The following is a 20484-nucleotide window of genomic DNA, read 5'->3' as shown; positions in this document are numbered from 1 at the left end:
AGAAAAGACATCACCGGGGTCATGTGTGTTTGTTATTGGGACAAGACTAAGCCTAATCCTTCTGATCTATCTCCAACAACCTTAAGCTCTTATCACATAATAACCATGACGGTTGGCCATGCTTCTGGAAACACTTCATTTTCATGTTTTCAATACAAGACTTTCATGACCACCCCCACTCATCATACTTGAAGGACAACATTTAAACAATTATAAATATTGTAAAGGTTGTGATTTTATAAATTATTTCTATAGCACCCACTACATTATCATCACCCTTCTTCCATGGATACGAAGTTCAAATATTTTGAAGTTCTGAACCTGTCTCTTTCAATCTCACAGTTCTTTTTCTTTCATGGATGTCATTGTTTTTATTAATTGTTAGAATTGTACATGTTATAGGTATACACCAGAAACGCAAGGGGATTGCAACTCTTCAGCTGGAGATGGGTGCCTTTTTCTTCACCCAATTTGTCATGGTGCAATTTCTCATACAACCCTGTTTTTAACCTTGTCAATGGGGTCATTGTTTAACTTTGTGTTTTTATAATTTTATGTGTTGCAGGCTAGGCCGTGGAGTGTAGCAGATTCATGAGAGGTAAACGTCTTCCTCTCATGATTTACTATTTCCCATTTGATTATATATTGCATCATTCTAAATAACTTCCCTGTTCTGATGGTTCAAGAGAACTTTAAAAGATTAAACTAATTAATAACAATTAAAAAATTTCTTCGTTAAACTATGAACAAATGAGAGCTTCACTAATCTATGTATTGAAACGTGTTTAGTATAAGAAAGCAAGATGCAAAGCTGAATTTTCTATATTTTATTCTTAACTGGATTAAATGTAAAATACAACATTGTATAACTTGAAACAGATTTGTCACATTTTACTTCAATATGAAAAATAGTGTTTTATAAACTAAGATTTTTCATATAATATACATGTTAATGATTAGGATTTTGAATTTAAATCTTATAAAAAAAAGTGAATATCATATAAAAAATAAAAAATTTAGATTAAAAATAATATCGATGTCTAGCTTTAACTCGTTTTTTTTAATATTAATTTGGTCATCACACGTTACTTAGTTAATAAGTGATTTCCTTTTGAATCAAACGTTTTTACCAAAAGCTAGTACATAAATAAGAGGGTATTTCCTTAATTAACTTAATAAACTACACGGATAGATATTATTACAAAAGAATGCCAATATTCTAGAATTTTTCTCAAAAAATATTTGAGTACATCGTCATGACTTTAGTTTTTATTACTACTAGATAACATATTTCAAAACGAAACATTTGAAATATAATTCTATAATAGATTGGTTGGTTTCGTTTTTGGCCATTGTATAAATTACTGCCTTTGGTATTTAAATTTTATTTATTTATAATCTCTCTACATGTCTATTCTAGTCGTCATTGAGGAACTAAGAATTACTATTTTTTCAAATAAAGTAATTTAAAATAAGAAAAATATCATTTTTCCTAGATAAAATATCTAAACCTCGTGTACACTAGGATTGGGATAGGAGGGTATGGGATAAACTAATATATGACTAAGATTTTGGTAACAAGTCCATACACTAGTGCATTAAGAGGATATAACACCGGTTGCTTTTGGTTATAGGCACCGGTTCTACAACCGAAGTATATACCAACGAGGTAAAAAAGGGTAAGTTTTATGCTTCGGTTGTGAACCGGGTTAAAAAAGATGGAATTTATGCCTCGGTTGTTGAATAACCGAGGCAGTACCGTGTTAGTTTTCTGATTCTACGGCCTCGGTCAGAACCTAAACCGAGGTAGTAGGATTTTTTTTTTTAGTTCAAACTCCACAACCCCAAACCTAAAAACTGTTAAAAATGAAACAGAAAGCCAGAGATGAAACAGCAAATTATGAAACAACAAATTACATACTCAGATTCAGATGAAACAGCAAATTACATACTCAGATGAAACAACAATGTTACATACTCAGATGAAACAGCAATATTACAAGACAATTTCTCTCTACAGAAGCAACAAAATTACATACCCAGAAGCAATATTACAACAACAGAAGAAACTCAGAGATGAAACAGGAAAAAATTTGCTCCTCCAATCCCCAACCATCGCAGGCCCGCCATCCCTCCACCTCTGCAAACGGCTTCTGTCCCGCATGCCTCTACAAACGCCTCGTCCTCCTCGACCCCAACAACAACAACAGCCTCGCCACTGCTCGCAAACCTCCATCCACTGCCGCCGTCCCCGCCCTTAATCGGTGGAATCGAAGGGAAATGGTGAAAAGGAGAAGAAACCCTAAAGGAGGATAGAAGAAATGGAGATGAAGGATAGATCTGTGAGTGAGAAGGCTTACCGTGATGATGAAAGGCTTGCAATGAGGAGATCCCTCTCTCGAGCACCGTGGAACGGCAGCGGCCGACGACGTGGTTGAACGGCGGCTTGCGTCAAGGGATGAACGCGACTTGCGACAAGGGTTGAACGGCGGCTTGCGGCGTGCCCTGATGTTGGAGGCGAGAGGGCGAGAAGGCAGAGGGCGAGAGGGCAGAAGGCGAGAGGGCGAGAGGCGAGAGGGCAGAGGGCGAGAGGCGAGAGGGCGAGAGGGCGAGAGGGCGATAGGCAAGAGGCGAGAGGCGAGAGGCGAGAGGCGAGAAGCCAGAGGGCGAGAGGGCGAGAAGCGAGAGGCGAGAGGCGAGAGGCGAGAGGCGAGAGGCGAGAGGGCAGAGGGCGAGAGGCGAGAGGGCAGAGGGCGAGAGGGCAGAGGGCAGAGTGCGAGATGGCAGAGGGCGAGAGTAGAGGGTTTACCTATTTTGTGGTAGAGGTGGCAGTGTGTATATGCTTCGGTTCTGAGAGAGACCAAAGCAGTATACCTATTTCGTAGGGTTTATGCTTCGGTTTTTGGAGTAACCGAAACAGTAGACGTGGTTTTAGACACCGGTTTTGAGAGCAGCGAGGTGATATCACCATTATGCTTCGGGTGATCATGAAACCGAGGCATATAAATTGAACTTATTTTCAATTTTACCATCGCGTTTTATTAGGCACCGGTTTGTTATAAACCGAAGTATAAAGTGCGATTTTAAAAGCAAATATTCTACTAGTGATAATAAATAATGTATTTTTAAAAATATTTAACCTTAAGACATTGATATCTGAATTGTTTTTAATTTTATTAAAATATTTTTTATAACTGTAAAAAGATATTTTTTACCATTGAGATGTCGCAAAACAATGTTTGCCTTATTCTTACTTTTATATTTAAATAATTTTTTGTTGTTCATTTTTTAGGGTTTACTATTTCTAACATTTTATTTAATGTTCTTCATTAATATACATATTAATTTTAGTAGCTCTTACTAAATTATTACTATTGTCAAATTGTATATATAATAGATCCTTGTATGATTTATTGGTTGCTTCATGCATGCAGGGGTTGCTGAAACGTTAGCCAATGCTGGATATGTAGTGTTTGGACTTGACTACGAAGGACATGGACGTTCTGCTGGTGTTCGTTATCTTATAACTAAGTTTGACAACATTGTTGATGATTGTGAAGACGTTTTCAAGATAATTGGGAGTGAGCTTTCGCTCTCTTCTTTTATAACCAACAATTACAATATAAAACATTTCCAAATTTCTTATGTATGTTCGTTGGTTGTTTTAGAGCTCCAAGAATCACTAGTAGAAAAAGACCTTTCTATAACGAACCTATTATAACGGATAAAAATTATCCATTATAATAGGATATATTATAACGTAGTTTTGTAAATCAGTTATAATATGAAACGTGATGGCAAACTTGTAAATAAGTTTAAGACATATTATAACGTAGTTTTGAAAATCAGTTATAATATAAAATGCGGTGGCAAACTTGTAAATAAGTTTAAGACATATTATAACGTAGTTTTAAAAATCAGTTATAATATAAAATACGGTGGCAAACTTGTAAATAAATGTAAAACCTGTAAATAAATGCAAAACCTATTATTAACTTATTATAACGGAGTTTTAAAATACAGATATAATATCTCTTCTTCTTCGCTTATTTTTCACATTTCCCTCCCTATATTTCATTTTACTTTGCCTCTCACTCTCATTCTTCTCTTCCGTTCATTTCATCCCTCTCACTCGCATTTCTTCGTCTTTAAAATTAGGGCAGGAAGGGGGCATTATTGTGGTTGGTTTTCACTCGCATTAAAGCAGTACGAAGGTATGATTGTGCATTATTTTGCATTTTTTCGTTGATTGATTTCCCTTTTTGGGTTTGTCTTTGGTCCTACTGGTTTTTGGTTTAACAGGTATCGTCGTTGTTGTTGTAGGATTGCGATTTTGGCATCCTTGTGTAGGTCAAAACCTTAGTACCGGTTCCATCTTGATGATTATCGCGATTCCTATTTTTTTGTGTGAGGTGTGTTTTGGAGTGGGCATTGAAATTTGGGGTTTTAGGGTTGATGTTGGGAGAAATTGTGGGGTTTAGGGTTTGCTGTTCTGTGTTGGGACGCTTTTCTATTTTTTTGATTTTGTTGAGGAACTGAACATGTTAGCCTGTATTGATATTTTGCCTCTGATGATCTTTCGAAGAAACAAAAAACTTAAAGACCGTCGATATTTTAGTTGTGTGGAGTAGAACCTTGGTAAGTAGTAGGTTAGGAAGACATATATCGTGTTCTTTGTTTATTGTACAAAATCATGAGTGGAGGTAACCACTTCTTTGGATACATGAATCTGTTGCCTAATCACTACAAGAAAATAGCCAGTTATCTGCGGATCAATATATACGGATTCAGATCCGTATATAATATATCTATTATATACGGATGTAATATACGGATGATCTACATACGGAAAATTCTGTATATAATGAGAGAAAATATTTACATACGGAATTTCCGTATATAAAGTCCGTATGTAAGGTTGGCGCCTTTGAGCACAATGCTTTCCAAGGATAAACCGTATGTATTTTTCGTATGAAAGGGGATAAAATATTAGCGGCTGATAATACATACGGATATAGGAAAAAAATAAATTAAAAAATTGAAACTGTGCTGCTAAAATGTGCATCTCTCTCGAAATGTTTCCCCTTTCTTTCTCGACAAAACTCTTTCTCCAGAACACCTAAATGCTCCCTCTTGCTCCTCCTTCGATTCTCCCAATCACGAGATTGCTTTTTCTTCGTTGAGCTCTGGCAAGTGAGTTGCAGTGTGGCAGTTGCATTTTGATCGTTTCACCATCGCGATTTGGAAGCTTTGAGGTTGTTTTATTGATTGCTTTCTCTGTCCAAGCCTGGAGCTGTGGTTGTCCCTGTCTCGAGCCCTCTTTCGTCTGGCTGTCCCTGTCTCGAGCCCTTTCCACTTTCGTTGTCCATCGCGCTTTGGTTCTTCATCCTCTCTCTCGAGCTGACTCCTTCATCAAACACTGTTGTTGGGCGTCATTGTTCGGTGCGGTTCGGTGCTGAAAGAGCACCTTCATCTGGTAATTAAATCGTAATGTTGAGCAATCGATGAAATCTTTAAATAGTGAAAATGGCGAACCCTAATCTGGTTTTTTTTTTTTTACATATTTGTGGTTCGGCTCCCAAGCCGTGGTTGGAGTGTTAGGAAGCATCCATTGAGGCTACTGTGTGGCGGTATAAGAAGATTGTTACTCGTATTAAGGACGAAGACATATTCTATTTGGAGTTGCGAAGGCCCTTAGTGAAGGAACCAAAGGTGAGTGAGTTCCTTTCGACTATTACAATTTTGTCTTTGTTTGATTCAGTGTTGTGTTGATCTGTATGGCTATTGTTAGTTTTCTTGAATTCACGTGTTGTTCATCGTTATCCTTTACTGTCTTGTGTTTTGAGTTTTTAATCATTGTTTGTCTGAGTTTGTTTGATTAATTAGGTTTTGAAATGATTTGTTTGAGTTTTAATCAGTTGTTTGACTTCTGTAACAAATGTCCTTAACTAACTGTTACAACGAAAATATATTAAGAACATGAGTCTGCAGTGTTGTTACATGAAAAGAAAGATACATTTGCAAGGCAATGCCTAAAAACCCTTGATAAACATAAATAAACTAGAAAACCAAACCTTGATAAAACATAAGTAAACTACAAAACCACTAAAACCAACGAAAAAAAGTTACTACTAAGCCATACATAATGGTATGGCTGCTGTACATAGATTTCTTCCTTGAGTTCTCCATGAAGAAATGCACTTTTCACATCTAATTGAAATATGATCCAGCCATTATGAGCAGCCACTGATAGTATTATTCGGATGGTGTCTAGCTTGGCAACTGGTGCAAATACTTCTGTATAATCCACTCCATAGTGTTGTGCATAGCCTTTTGCTACTAACCTTGGTTTATACTTATCAATTTCTCCATTTTCTCTAAGTTTGGTCTTGAAAACCCATTTTACTCCAATAGGTTTTGCTCCTGTTGGTCCAGTTTTCTGGTGTTTCAAGCTTTGACCAAATCTGCTCTATGAGTCTAAATGTGTTTAAACTGATTGCAAACTCATATTAATCTCAGAAAAGCAAAATGACTGGTTGAATTCCTCACACTCTGATTTCAAAAATCTGCATCAATATTCTTCACTGGTTTGAAGTTGTGCTCACTGTTGTTGGTCAGATTTTGTGGTTTTGAATCTTGGTACAAGTGTGTTTACTATTGTTATACATGTTTCAAGTTGTAGCAACTCTTGTTAATCACTAAAATGCAAAATGCATACCTGAGTTCCCTACTTTCAGTAGCTTGTCTTGTCTTTGTTTCACAATTCTCCAATTCAATTTCTGGTCTGCTTTGGTCAATACTGTTTCTGCTCAGTTTTGTTGTGTATAAAGCTTGAGACAAGTTTCTTTTATGATTTTAAGCATGTCTCAAGGGATAGCAACTCCAATCAATCACAGAATTGAAAAATGAATGGTTAAGTTGATTAAATTCTGGATTTCAAAACTGTTACAGTTTTAAATAAAGTGTTTGCACCGTGCTTGCTATCTTTGTGTGGTTTTAGGTCACTTTAAATCTTCTAGCTGATATCCTGTAGTTAGATCTAGTGTTTAGGCATTCTTTGAGTCTTTATTTGAACCAGCCAGCTTTGAATGTACTGTTTTATTAAATCTGCAAAAGTTTTCAATGCATTTTTCGGCATTTTAAGCAACTGCTGCTGTCATATGAAGCCACTGCCTGTGTCTATGTATTCTAACCAATTGAGCAAGTCTATGTTGTCATTTGAAAGTTGTGTGCAATGTTCAAATGGTCCTTGAGAAGCCTATATGCACAATTCACCTTTAAACCATCACATTTTGCTGCATTTTAAGCTACAACTGTTGTGAATTATAGAATCTGATTGTTTCAGTGGAGTTTAAACATTTGTGCATGTGTCTTTTACCGTTTGAAAGTTGTAGTTACTGTTCATTTGGTAAATTTGACACCAGTAAGATGTGTTCATTAATCTGTTCTTTTTACTGTTTATTGTGTGATTTACAGGAGGTAGTGTACGGAGGTGTGATTAGGGAAAAGCCAAGAAGCAAAGAAGATTGTCCACAATTCCTGAAAGGTATGCTTAATGTTATAGTCCTAGCATTTTTGAAGTAATAAGTAGTGTTCTTTGTCTTCACTCTGATTTATGTTAATCATCAGGTCAAAATTTCCCCCAAAGTTGTAGTAAAACAGTGAAATCAAAACTCAAGTAAGTGGTTCTAACCTTTTATTTGGATCTTTTTGCCCAAAATAATGTTGGAGTTGTGATGTTTTCTTGGATTTTAGTCAATGAGTTTGTTTTCTTTAATTTATTTATTTATCTTCTATTCTATTTTATATATTTAGCATTTATAGATATATTTATTAATTTGGTTTCTACTATTGGCTATCATGCCTTCTGCCATATTTTTATTTTGTTTTCTTCTACATTATAAATAATGAGTGGTGCAAGCAGCACCATTGCTTGCTTTGGAATCCTTACTTATTTCTTTGGTTCTTTAGTAAACAATACCCCAAACATTCCTTTTCCAATTTATAAATGTAGAGTAGAAGCCTAGTTTTTGAATAATGTCATATAGGAAACAATGACCTTAAAGTCCAATTTCCCATCTTACAAACTTCCTTTCCCTAACAAACAGTTTAATCTATTTGCAATTGGATCGTCTGTGAAACATGCAAAAGAAGTGAGAGTTTAGGATGCCACTTTTAGCCTCTGAACAGTTAGGTTATTGTTACCCTTTTCATCTAAGGTTGAAAGGTTTCAGCTTTCTAATAAAACATCTCCATTAAAAAAAGAAGATTTATAGAGAGGAAGATTATGGATTGATGGGAAATCCCCAACCGTTTTTCTCCCTCAACATTTAGCCAAATCCCCAACCATATTTTGCAAGTCAGAAATGTTTGTGCAAGGATGCCAGAGATCATTAACAAGTTAGCTTTAACAAAATAGATTGACAGACAACAGTTATAATGGTTAATGCCTTGCTAGCTCATTTGTAACGTGTCCATCTCCTCACTCCACTAACACTATTATTCTTTCATGATCTTTTTCCACAGCATTGACACCAAAAAGTTCTACTTTCTTCATTATTTGTATCAACCCATGTACCCCAACTCACTCAAACCTCACTTCCACTCCTCTCATACTTAAAACTCGTTCTTTTCTCTTTAAACAATGGAAGAGAATACTCAATACTCTCTTACCCGCACTCTTGGTCAAAGAGTATAGATAAGTGCCCCACCAATGTATACTTAATGCAAGAGGCTAAAAACAAGATATCCACAATATACATGGTTTTAAAGTGTATCCATGACACTTTTTCATACACAAACAACACCCCAAAGTATCCAACCATGTGTACTAATTATAACAACATCACTTTTCATAAAGCATGAACATCTATACCCCATGTAATATGGCAAACCTTTTAAACTAACATGACTAAGTACTTACCTAACATTACCTTCCAAGGAGCAGTGATGGAAATTCAATTACTGATTGTTTAGTGTTGAACTTTCTTATTACTTTTCCTTGAAGGAAAACTTGTAATACATAATTAATTTAGCCTTGTATTAATTAATGGCTAATTTGTCGTTAATTGATATGTATACAGAACATGGATCAAGTTCCACCAAATCGTTCATGGATGTACGATAGGTGTTATAGAGGAAGAGGTGCGTTGAAAGAGTCATTTGTATTGGGTGTTGAAGAGTTTATAATTAAGGCTTGTGAACAAGACCGTTATCAAAGAGATGGGGGGCTTCGATGTCCATGTTCAAAGTGCGATTGTACAAAGATTTTGAACGAAAGAGTTGTGAAGGTTCACCTGTATAAAAACGGTTTCAAGCCTAATTATTTCATTTGCCAATAATTCCAAGACTTCAAAGACTGTATGCCTCAAAAGAAACTGCAACAGAAATGACATGGCACCATCACAACAGGTCGTCAAATGGTGTTTTGCGTCATCCGTGTGATGGAGAGGCGTGGAGGCACTTTGATAGAGTACATCGTGATTTTTCCATTGAGCCACGCAATGTTCGACTTGGTTTATGCTCCGATGGTTTTAATCCATATGTGCAGGCGTCATCTATACCATATTCGTGTTGGCCAGTAATTGTCACGCCGTACAATCTACCTCCAGAAATGTGCATGTCTAAACCCTACATGTTTTTGACTTGTCTCATTCCGGGGCCATTCAATCCAAAAGTACGCATTGATGTATACCTAGAGCCCTTGATAGATGACTTGAAAAAGTTGTGGAGTGGTGTCATAACATACGATATTTCAAGGCGACAAAACTTTATCATGAGGGCGATGCAAATATGGACAATTAATGATTTTCCTGCTTATGGTATGCTGTCTAGATGGAGCACCCATGGTAAATTGGCTTGTCCACATTGCATGGAGCATTCAAAGGCTTTTAGATTATATAATGGGCGAAAAAATTCGTGGTTTGACTCTCATCGGAGGTTTTTACCAAATGACCATGCCTTTAGGAGAAATAAGAATGCTTTCAAAAAGGGGGAAGTGGACATGGAAGACGCGCCACCATATTTGACGGGAACAGAAGTTTGGAATAGAGTTAATGGTTATCCTAAAGTAACTGAAAATGGTGCACCAAGAATAGATGGATACGGTGAGTGGCATAATTGGACGAAAAAAAACATCTTTTGGGATCTACCATATTGGAAGGATAATTTGTTAAGGCATAATCTTGATTTCATGCATATTGAGAAGAATTTTTTTGACAACATTTTTAATACTGTGATGAATGTCAGTGGAAAGTCAAAAGACAATGAAAAGGCCCGAATGGATTTAGGCTTGTATTGTAAACGAAAAGACTTGGAGCTCAAAACTCAGACAAATGGAAAGATGTACAAGCCAAAAGCTAATTATACACTTTCAGTAGACCAATCAAAACAGGTCTGTCAGTGGTTGAAAGATCTTAGGATGCCTGACGGATATTCTTCTAACTTGTCAAGGTGTGTTGATGTGAATAGGGGAAAGGTCATTGGGATGAAAAGTCATGACTGTCATGTGTTTATGGAATGCTTACTTCCTATAGCGTTTAGTTCTTTACCGACTCATGTTCTCAATCCCATTACAGAAGTAAGTCATTTCTTTAGAGATTTATGTTGTACAACATTGAATGAGGTCGACCTTCGGAAGATGGAAGAAAACATTCCAATCATTATTTGCAAGATGGAGAGAATATTCCCCCCCTCATTCTTTGATTGTATGGAACATCTCCCTGTACATCTTCCATATGAGGCAAGACTTGGTGGACTGGTCCAATATAGGTGGATGTACCCATTTGAAAGGTGACAATATCTCATTCAACAGTTGAATTTAGATGCAACACATATTGAAACTAACATACCACTTTCTTAAATTGTAGGTTCATGGGATATGCTAAACGTTCAGTTAAGAATAAAGCTAGGGTTGAAGGATCAATAGTGGCATCATATTTGAACAAAGAAACAACTCATTTTTGTTCACACTACTTCAAGAACTTTATGTTAACACCACAAAGCATGAGAAATGAAGTAGACACTGAAGTTGAAAGGACAACATTATCAGTGTTTGACGAAGGTGGTCGTCATTCCGGGAGGGAATCAACTCATTGGCTAAGTGACGAAGAATTGAGATCAGCTCATGTTCATCTCTTGATCAATTGCAATGAAGTTCAACCTTATCTTCAGTAAGGCTCCAAATAAATTGCATTTGTCTATGGATTTTGTTTTCATCATATTAAATTGATATTGACTGAATATTCTCATACCTATGGACAGCTCATTCTTACATACCTATCAACTTACATCTTCTTTGCTTGCAGTCACAGGAGCTTGGTCGGTCAGTGCATGTTGATGAAATATTTCAGCAGACACATATTCGAGCATCAACAGGAGAATTTGTCGATGAAAGGTCTAGGCGGACACATGTTAGTTTCTACTAACTTATTCTTTATTAGGTTATATAATTCTTAGGTCTATCTATTTAACGATAATCATGTATTCATTTAACAGGAAGAGTTTGAAGCCAGATTTTCTCAAATAAGATCTGAGACAGCATCCGTTGGGGCTTCAACATGTGCTCCCCTAGACCCTGCAGATGAGGAAAGATTGAGGAACCAATGTTGGTTGGATGTTGCTGGTGGAAGGTACAAGGGACGCGTATACGGCATTGGAAATGTCAGTGCTCAAGATGACTGTGTCGATAGTTACATACAACAGACACAGGCATCTTCTTCTCAGCAACCGATTGCAGAGGACATTCTTAACCTCCACACACGAGTATCAACCCATGATGACCAACTTCGACAGATGAACTCTCAATTGCAAGGCTTTATTGGTGTCATGATGCAGTATCTTCCACCTCCTGCAGCCGCAATTGCACAACAATTTCTTCAATCCCAGAATCAGCCACAAGCTAATGTTCAACCACAACAACCACAACAACCACAACAACCACAGCAACCAACAGATCAACCACAAGATGATACTGTTTATGGAGATTACTAGTTATGTTTTTAGAAGTAGGACATGTGTATGACTCACACTTATTCCCTCAATGACTTTTTTCATGTTATTTGAACTTATTATGATTAACAATTATGTAAACTTTCTTGTTATGATTAATGTGAAATGCATGTTTGTAGGTTTTAAAGACTTAATTTATTTATCAAATTTGTGAATGGATATAATATCCAGGTCTTGTGAATTGTCTGTGTGGTATGGGCAGGTCTTGTAAATTGTCTCTTTTTGGATGTTGGATGACCAGGTCTGCTATTCAAGTCAATGCTGTATGTAATTTATATACGGAATATCCGTATATAAATTATATACGGAATATCCGTATATAAATTATATACAGATATTCCGTATATAATTTATATACGGATATTCCGTATATAAGTTATATACGGATATTCCGTATATAAGTTATATACGGATAATCCGTATATAAGTTATATACGGATATTCCGTATATAAGTTATATACGGATATTCCGTATATAATTTACATACGGATAATCCGTATATAATTTATATACGGATATTCCGTATATAAGTTACATACGGATTATCCGTATGTAATCTTATCTACGCCCTTTTTATATACGGATTTTTGACCGTATATAATCCGTATATAACACCACTTTTTATACGGATTTTTGATGTTATATACGGATTTCGGCCGTATATAAATGCGATTTTTCTTGTAGTGAATTTTGGTGCCAATTTTGAGTCTTTGGATTATTCTTGGCCTTCAGTTTATTTCTCTTGTTTCATTCCTAAGTCTCTTGCTTACTGATCAAACCATGGCTTCCCTTGGCCTGCTTTCTTTTTCCAGGGATACAGTGTATCTTAGTTGTGTTTGCTTACTTTAACTTTTTCTTATTCTTTATCATATTCAGATATGCATGAACTACGCCTAATCCACACTGATCTGAAGCCAGAAAATATTCTTCTGGTTTCTTCTGAATATGTAAAGCTACCTAGCTATAAGGTATTTGACATTTTTGGATGGAAACTTAATAATGTTTGTAGACTCAGTTATAATATATTTAAGGAAAATAATTGGATTGGTACAGAGAGTTTCCTCAGATGAAACGCAGTTCAGGTGCTTGCCCAAGTCTAGTGCTATTAAGCTGATTGATTTTGGTAGTACTGCATATGATAATCAGAATCATAGCTCCATTGTTTCTACAAGGCATTACAGAGCCCTTGAGATTATTCTAGGTAACTAAGTATGGTTTTGGCCGCTCAGAATGTTTACTTGTTTTTCTATTGCCCTGTCAAGGTGTGTAACATAGAAAATATGTGGTGTTTGAACCAAAATTATGGATGATGGCTAAAGTGTTTTAACATGTTGAAATGTTGTCAATTTGTACAGAACTTCTGTTTTCAAACTTCCAGGGGAAACATGCTTGTTTGTAACTTTATATTATCCTGAACTTTTTTTTCACCGTATTGGCTGGCAAATCCTCTGCACTGTAGTAAAATACATTATTTTGCATGCTTTATGATCTATTGTCTTGCACTACCTTTTGGTGCCCCTTGTTTCACGTGTACATTGGATAATTTTCTACCTTGTCCTTAAGTGGACTGCTTGTTTGGATCTTTTCTTAGGTAGATGGTGTGAGGTATGATAAAAAAATCTGGAGTGCCAAATCTAGTCGTGATCTGATGTAATGAGGTCATCAGAGACTGCTATATGGGTTATTCACATGATTAAGTACTTTTGCAAGGCTTTTCAAAATGGACTTGTGAAGCACACAGTTGCTATTCAACAGCAGTTTGATTCTACTTATTCTCCTCTGGCCTTGACGTTGAGGGTATGTATAGAATGGTTATTTTGAAAATAGCTATGATGAATTTTACCTTCAATGGGTTTTTCCTCCTATATACATTTTTTTCCTTTTCTGTTACTTGGATTCTATTTTTTATCTCCATTTGCAAAGATATTGTTACACTTTTGTTTTAATTAGTTTTTATGATATATGGTTGAATAATCTGTTTTTATGATATATGGTTTAATTAGTTTTAATTAGTTTTTATGATATATTGGTTCCTTTTCTGTTTTTATGATATTTGAGAAGCTAATTAATTATGAAATTCTATCGTGCAGTGGCTGGTTGTTTCCTTTTTTTATATCAATTAATACTATTTATATCAATTAATTTTATTTTATATTACATTTGTTTTGCAGGTGGCTGGTTGTGACCTTTTTTTGTTGTGTTCCTATTTCAAATTTCAAATTTCAAGTAAGAGACTCTTCATATTACAAGATGTTGTATAAGTTGCTGGTTTAAATATATTTTCATAATGTGTTTCATTACAATTTTAATTCTATTATTTTATCTGTAGATTTTTAATGATTCATCTCCCATGGGAGCTGCAGACATGGAAGACGAAATGGGCTTCTTTTATTTTAAGTGTTAGTAGAAATTTGGCTAGAATATACATTAATGTAATATTTAGATTTAATATATAGTTTTATGTATAAATGGTATTAAATTATTAGATGATTTAATGTTTGAAATGAATTCTATTTTGTTAGTATCATTAAATTTGTTTATTTGAAGCTATATTGATTATAAATTGATTGAATGAGATGTACAGGAATATTATTATAATTTTCTTGGATGTCAAATGTAATAATCAATCAATTTTTTTTTTCAAAAAAAAAACATATTATAACGTAAAAAATATATACATAATAGATCATATATTATAACGTACAAAAACTTTTACGTCATTATACCTCCCTGCGCATATTATGACGGACTTCAGAAACTACGATGTAATATGTTCACATATTATAACGTAAATTTCTGCTACGTTATAAAATGTGCAGACTTACTATATCGCCTAGAACTATGTCCCCAGTAACTACGTTATAAAAAGTCATTTTTGTACGTTATAAAATGTCATTTTTCCACTAGTGAATACAAAGGAAAACCTAGGTTCTTATATGGGGATTCAATGGGAGGCTCAGTGTGCTTACTGCTTCATAAAAGGGATCCTTCATTTTGGGATGGTACTATTCTTGTTGCACCTATGTGCAAGGTATGAGCAAAAACTTATTTTTCTCTCAATTTTTTCACCACCAAAATGTGACAGAAGCTTACCACAAATTTTTCAAATGTATCAGATATCAGACAAACTAGTAAAGCCATTTCCTATTGTTGTTGTATTGACGAAATTTGAAGATATCATACCAAAGTGGAAAATAGTTCCCACTAAGAATATCATTTCCACTGCCTTTAAGGATCGTGCCAAAAGAGAAGCGGTGAGGTTTTGTTTAGTGTTTGATGAAATACCTTAATGTCCTTTTTTCTATCAAAGGAATTTTCAACTTAAAAGTGAAATAGTTAATTGCTGATAACGATTGCAGATAAGAAATAACAAGTTGATATATCAAGACAAGCCCATACTGAAAACAGCAATGGAAATGATAAGAACTAGCATGAGTCTTGAAGATACTCTACATGAGGTGATAAGTAAAATTTGTACTTAGTGTTTTTCGCTAAGAAGAAAATAATCTGTTTTTTCGGACTCATTGTTTAAGGTTTTAGCAGGTCACAATTCCATTTTTAGTGTTATAAGGAGGGAAAGATAAAGTTATAGACCCAGAAATAAGCAGGGCATTATATGAGAAAGCTAGTAGCAAAGACAAGACCATTAAAATGTACATGGGAATGTGTCATGGCGTAGCAACTGGAGAGAGTGATGAAAACATTGCATGTGTGTTTAGAGACATCATAGCTTGGTAGGATGAGCGCTCTACCAAACCAACAATTGATACCACAAACTATAACGGTCAAGCCAATTGCTGGCTCGAAAATTGAAAAAAATACGTTAATCTTGTGTATATTTAGCATTCAGTCTACCTTTTGTAATATACTTTTCTTTTGATTTAACTAATTGCTATTGCACAATATTTTTTAGCCTGTTACTTTGTTATTAAGTAATTCAAAAGTAAAAGAAAAAAAAGTTTCATGATATCCACTGTAAATTGATCATATTTTGACTTGGAGTGTAAAGTATGTCTCATGTGGTCAACTATCAATCAGACATTCAATCCTTTGTTAAGTGAATCATCTTTCAATCAGACTGAAGAATTGAAGTATTATAAAAATCGAACGGTCAAACTGAGACCGATTAGCTCCAAAACTATCTTGTTTAAATGTTTAATCACGATTAGTCATGTTTGAGACATAATTTAGGTCGATTCTAATAAAAAACACATCACAAAGTCTATAAATAGAGTTTCAAGAAAAGAAAGTAGGTTACACATTACACATTTATTACCTTGTTATCTTAATCGAGCTGACTTTCGCATTAGAGAGTCTTTCATAAGGACCTCTTAACTAGTGTTTATGAATAGGAACTGAACTTGAAGAATAAAAGTGAAGAATTGCCTGCTGAATAGGAACTGAACTTGAAGAATAAAAGTGAAGAATAAGTCACCTCTGATTGTCTACTTCTTCTCCCTTCCTCAAGCTTCCTTCCTCTGTAGGAAGGCCCTCTGAGCTGTGAGGCTTCACCCATACACCTCTCCTCCATTAAAACACTTCAAACACTTCATTGTTTTCATCATTCCACTACACCTTCTTCCACTGTTGATTTCTTCTGGTCTGGAGCTTCTGCCTGCATGTTTCCAGCTGGGATTAGTCTCCATCAAGTGGTATCATGATCTTAGGTCGTCCACGCACCAAGAGCTAAGCTATTTCATCCATTTCTTATTCCAACTCTGTTTTTGTTTTGCATTCTGTCCAGTTTTTGTTCCAGCACTGTTTTCATTTTGTTTTGGTTCTGTTCTTCTTAATTTTGTGTGTTTAATCATTGTTTTGTGTGCTTCCATTCTGTTATCATGTATATCCTTCATTTTAATCGGTGAATTTTGTGTGGTTGAGTCATTTCCAGCTTTAATTTTTCAATTTATGTATTGTCTTAGTCATGTGCACTTTGTGATGCAGTTTTAGTCTTGTTTCTGTTTTGGTATTCTTCTCTACTGGTCTATTTCATTTTTGCTTGAGTGCAAGTGTTGGATAAGCTGTATATCTACCAATAAAGGCAATGAAGAATTGATCTAGCCTTGGTGATACAAGCTGAAGCACTAAGGAAGCAAATCTTATTTTATTTTTCAGTATAATTTTGCTGCAGAATTCAATTCTGGTTTAAATCTTGGTTGGTTTAATTGATGTATTTTACTGCATAAATTGATATAGCATGGGCGACTTTCGGAATTTGCTGTTTCTATGCTTTTGGAAAGCTTGAGCAAGTCTAAATTGATGATTGAAAGTTGCTCATACTGTTCATTTGGTAAAAAATTAGTATATATGCAGATTTACATTTTGAATCAACATCTTTTGAATTGAAATGGAACTGAACCAGTGAATTCACATTGCAATATGTTTTTGATAGGATATAATATGATAGGTTATAATGGGTAATAGGTGTGCAGGAGAGAGAAAACAGTTGAAGAATTAATTGTTCAGTTTAGGAATTAATTGTTGTTGGGTAGTTAGAAGTGGGTTGCCTTTATAAGAAGGCAAGGGGGGTCTGGTAGAAGGGAGAGTTTTTTATATCAATTGTATAGACAGGAACCTTGATCCTGTGGAGGGGGATTATGCTCCCAGTTACTGGTTGTACATGACATTGGTTGATGTGAATACATATTTTCATTCTTTTCTTACCATTTGGATGCTATTGTGTGAGTGTGTGTTGTGAGACAGTTAGGTTTCATACCCAGAAACCTAACAATTTGGTCCGACCTGCCGGATCAAGAAGCTGCCGGATCCTTTGGAGAGGAGAACGTGATGGAAGGAAGAATCGATAATGTGGAAAGGTGGGCCAGCGGACAGAAAATAGTGCTAGCAGAATGGAGAAGAAATATCCAAGAAATAAAAGAAATGATGTAGAATATCAAGATTCAGATAAAGGGCACAACAAGAAGTGATGAATCTGCCATGAAAGGAAAGAAAGATGGTTCAGAGGAAGAGTTGGAGGAAGACAAGGGCAAAGGGCAGCAGAAGTGGAGGAAGCAGATAGAATTGCCTACTTTTGAGGGGATTGATCCAGAGGGATGGATATCCAGAGCAGAGAAAGTTTTTGAGATCCAAAACGTGGCAGCGGGGGAAAAATTAAGATTGGCCTATGCTAGCATGGAGGGAGGTGCAATCTATTGGTTCAGGGCCTGGGAAAATAAAACCAAGAACCATTCTTGGAAAGGGCTGAAAGAGGCATTGATAAGGGGGTTCGGAGGAAGAGTTAGAGGTTCTGTTTTTGAGAAGAAAAGAGAAACGGAAGCTGCAGTTTTGAATGTTGATGGTTTTGCAAGAATTAGAGGACATAATAGGAGAGAAGAAAATATATGTGGAGAGGAAGGCAATGATGAAAACTGTGATGGAAACATTGGTGTGACTGCTGCTGGAAAAGTTGCAAAAGCTGTTGTTTTTACTGCTATTGGGAAAGTAGCAAAAGTTGTTGGTGTTGCTGCCTAGGAAGTGGCAAAAGCTGCTGTTTCTGGGAAGGAAAGAGAAAGAGATATCAGTGCAGAAGACAAAAAATGTGATGGAGGCATTGTTTGTGTTGCTGCCCAGGAAGTGGCAGAAGCTGCCGTTTCTAGGAGAGATAGTGGGGTAGGTTGTGATGTGTATGATAAAACAGTGAAGAAGGGTGAAGACAGAGGAAAGAAAGCAGAATATGGTGGGAACAGGGTGACTATGATGGCTGGAAATAAAGTAGAAGATGCAGCTGTCTTGAGTGGGGAAAAAATATGGTTGTCACAAACATACAAAACACTAGAAGACCAATGGCAGAGATATTTCTTTGCAGGGCTGCAATTTAACATTCAGAGGAAACATTTAGCTCAACATGATGATGATGAAGGAATTGGATGGTCAGATCAACAAGTTCTTTCCTTTTTAGCTTCTAGGATGAACAAATTTGGGCAAGGAGAGGGCTTCGCCAGTACTGCTGCTATAAAAATACAAAAAAGGTTTTGGGGGTGGAAGAAGAGAAAAGAATTCTTGATCATTCATCAGAAAAGAGTTAAAATCCAGGCCCATGTAAGTGGTCACCAGGTCAGAAGGCAATATAGAACAATCATAGGGTCCATGGGAATTCTGGAAAAAAAACAACTCTTAAAGGAGTCAACAATTTTTTCATATAGACCACCACCCAAACCTCCAGACCTGAATTGGAGGCAGCAGCCAGTGGGTTCCCTTCCTATGATGATTAGCCATGGGAACAAGCACTACTGTACCAACCTTGAGGACAAGGTTGTTTTGCAACAGGGTGTAATGATAGGATATAATATGATAGGTTATAATGGGTAATAGGTGTGCAGGAGAGAGAAAACAGTTGAAGAATTAATTGTTCAGTTTAGGAATTAATTGTTGTTGGGTAGTTAGAAGTGGGTTGCCTTTATAAGAAGGCAAGGGGGGTCTGGTAGAAGGGAGAGTTTTTTATATCAATTGTATAGACAGGAACCTTGATCCTGTGGAGGGGGATTATGCTCCCAGTTACTGGTTGTACATGACATTGGTTGATGTGAATACATATTTTCATTCTTTTCTTACCATTTGGATGCTATTGTGTGAGTGTGTGCTGTGAGACAGTTAGGTTTCATACCCAGAAACCTAACAGTTTTCCAGCTGTTTCAATGTTTAAACATCTTTAAAATGATGATACAAAGTTGTTTGAATCATCAATTGAACTACTGAATCACTTACAATCAATTTTGGGTTTAAAACCACCATTTCAGTCCACTTTTTTTAGTGCAGAATACACTTCCAGCCACTATTTTGGTATTTTTGTGGAAATTCATTTCTAGATTGTGGAAAAAGCTGGTTCAATGTTTGAAAATGAAAATGAATGATCAAAAGAAGTAATATCAAGTGTTAAAAAGCTTAAAGAACCGTGTAATCTAGTTTATAAGCCCTAAAACTCAAAATCTGAATTTCATTGGGGCATTTTATCAAACACTTTTGTAAAATATCAAACAGTTTGGTCTGACTGAGTTTCTGATCTGATATTTTCTTTTTTATTGCTTTCTTAATCTGTTCCAGTGCCATTATTAGGTTCCTTTTGAGTGCTTGTTGTTATTCCATCCCTGTCCCCATTTGATTTCCTCATTCTTGGCTTCCAAATTGTCAAACGTTCAAAAATCTAGTTTGAAATTCTGGTGCAATTTGCTAATTCTGTTTGGTGTCTTTTGAGTGGAATCTTGAGGTGTTGTGGTAGCTATTGTGAGGCATCCAGAAGGAGAAACTTTCACCTACTGAGGTAGCATTTTAGGAAGTGAAAAGGGGGCTGAAGTAGGAACAAAAAGGGAGCTTTTGAGCAGCTGCAACTCTGCTGTTCCAGCAACTAAAAATACAGCAGAAAAGCTTGAAGTGCAACCTGTTTTGGAGTAGCAATTTGCAGTAGCAAGAGAGTGAAGCTTACATTAGTTTTAGGCCTTATTTTAAGTTTGTTTACACCACATATCACGAAACCTTCC

At 35.8% G+C, this 20484-nt stretch overlaps 2 protein-coding genes and 1 pseudogene across 2 annotated transcripts; all 3 read left to right on the top strand.

The window, feature by feature from the left end:
- Positions 1–285: 285 nt before the first annotated feature.
- Positions 286–19428, top strand: LOC148194330 (caffeoylshikimate esterase-like; annotated as a pseudogene).
- On the top strand, positions 9779–10795 carry LOC148194332 (uncharacterized). The gene has a single exon (XM_088096372.1). The coding sequence runs from the start codon at positions 9785–9787 to the stop codon at positions 10793–10795; it is 1011 nt and encodes a 336-aa protein (XP_087952498.1). The 5' UTR covers positions 9779–9784.
- On the top strand, positions 10873–11991 carry LOC148194331 (uncharacterized). The gene is made up of 3 exons (XM_088096371.1): positions 10873–11127; positions 11307–11411; positions 11497–11991. Exons 1-3 carry the CDS (start codon positions 10873–10875, stop codon positions 11989–11991), a joined length of 855 nt encoding a protein of 284 aa, XP_087952497.1.
- Positions 19429–20484: the final 1056 nt, after the last annotated feature.

The sequence above is a fragment of the Vigna umbellata genome, chromosome 8 (assembly GCF_029865625.1).
Source record: "Vigna umbellata cultivar VRB3 chromosome 8, Vumbellata_1.0, whole genome shotgun sequence".
In the NCBI taxonomy this organism is placed as follows: Eukaryota; Viridiplantae; Streptophyta; class Magnoliopsida; order Fabales; family Fabaceae; genus Vigna; species Vigna umbellata.
The sequence above is the reverse complement of the archived record's forward strand: the minus strand, read 5'-3'. Positions and strand labels throughout refer to the sequence as shown.

Bases quoted from the DNA above. Each gene is read 5' to 3' on its own strand.
- LOC148194331 (XM_088096371.1), top strand. From the start codon at position 10,873: ATGGGATATGCTAAACGTTCAGTTAAGAATAAAGCTAGGGTTGAAGGA. The intron at 11,128-11,306 runs GTTCATCTCTTG...CTTTGCTTGCAG, and splicing joins AAGAATTGAGATCAGCTCAT to TCACAGGAGCTTGGTCGGTC. The intron at 11,412-11,496 runs GTTAGTTTCTAC...TTCATTTAACAG, and splicing joins AAAGGTCTAGGCGGACACAT to GAAGAGTTTGAAGCCAGATT.
- LOC148194332 (XM_088096372.1), top strand. From the start codon at position 9,785: ATGCAAATATGGACAATTAATGATTTTCCTGCTTATGGTATGCTGTCT.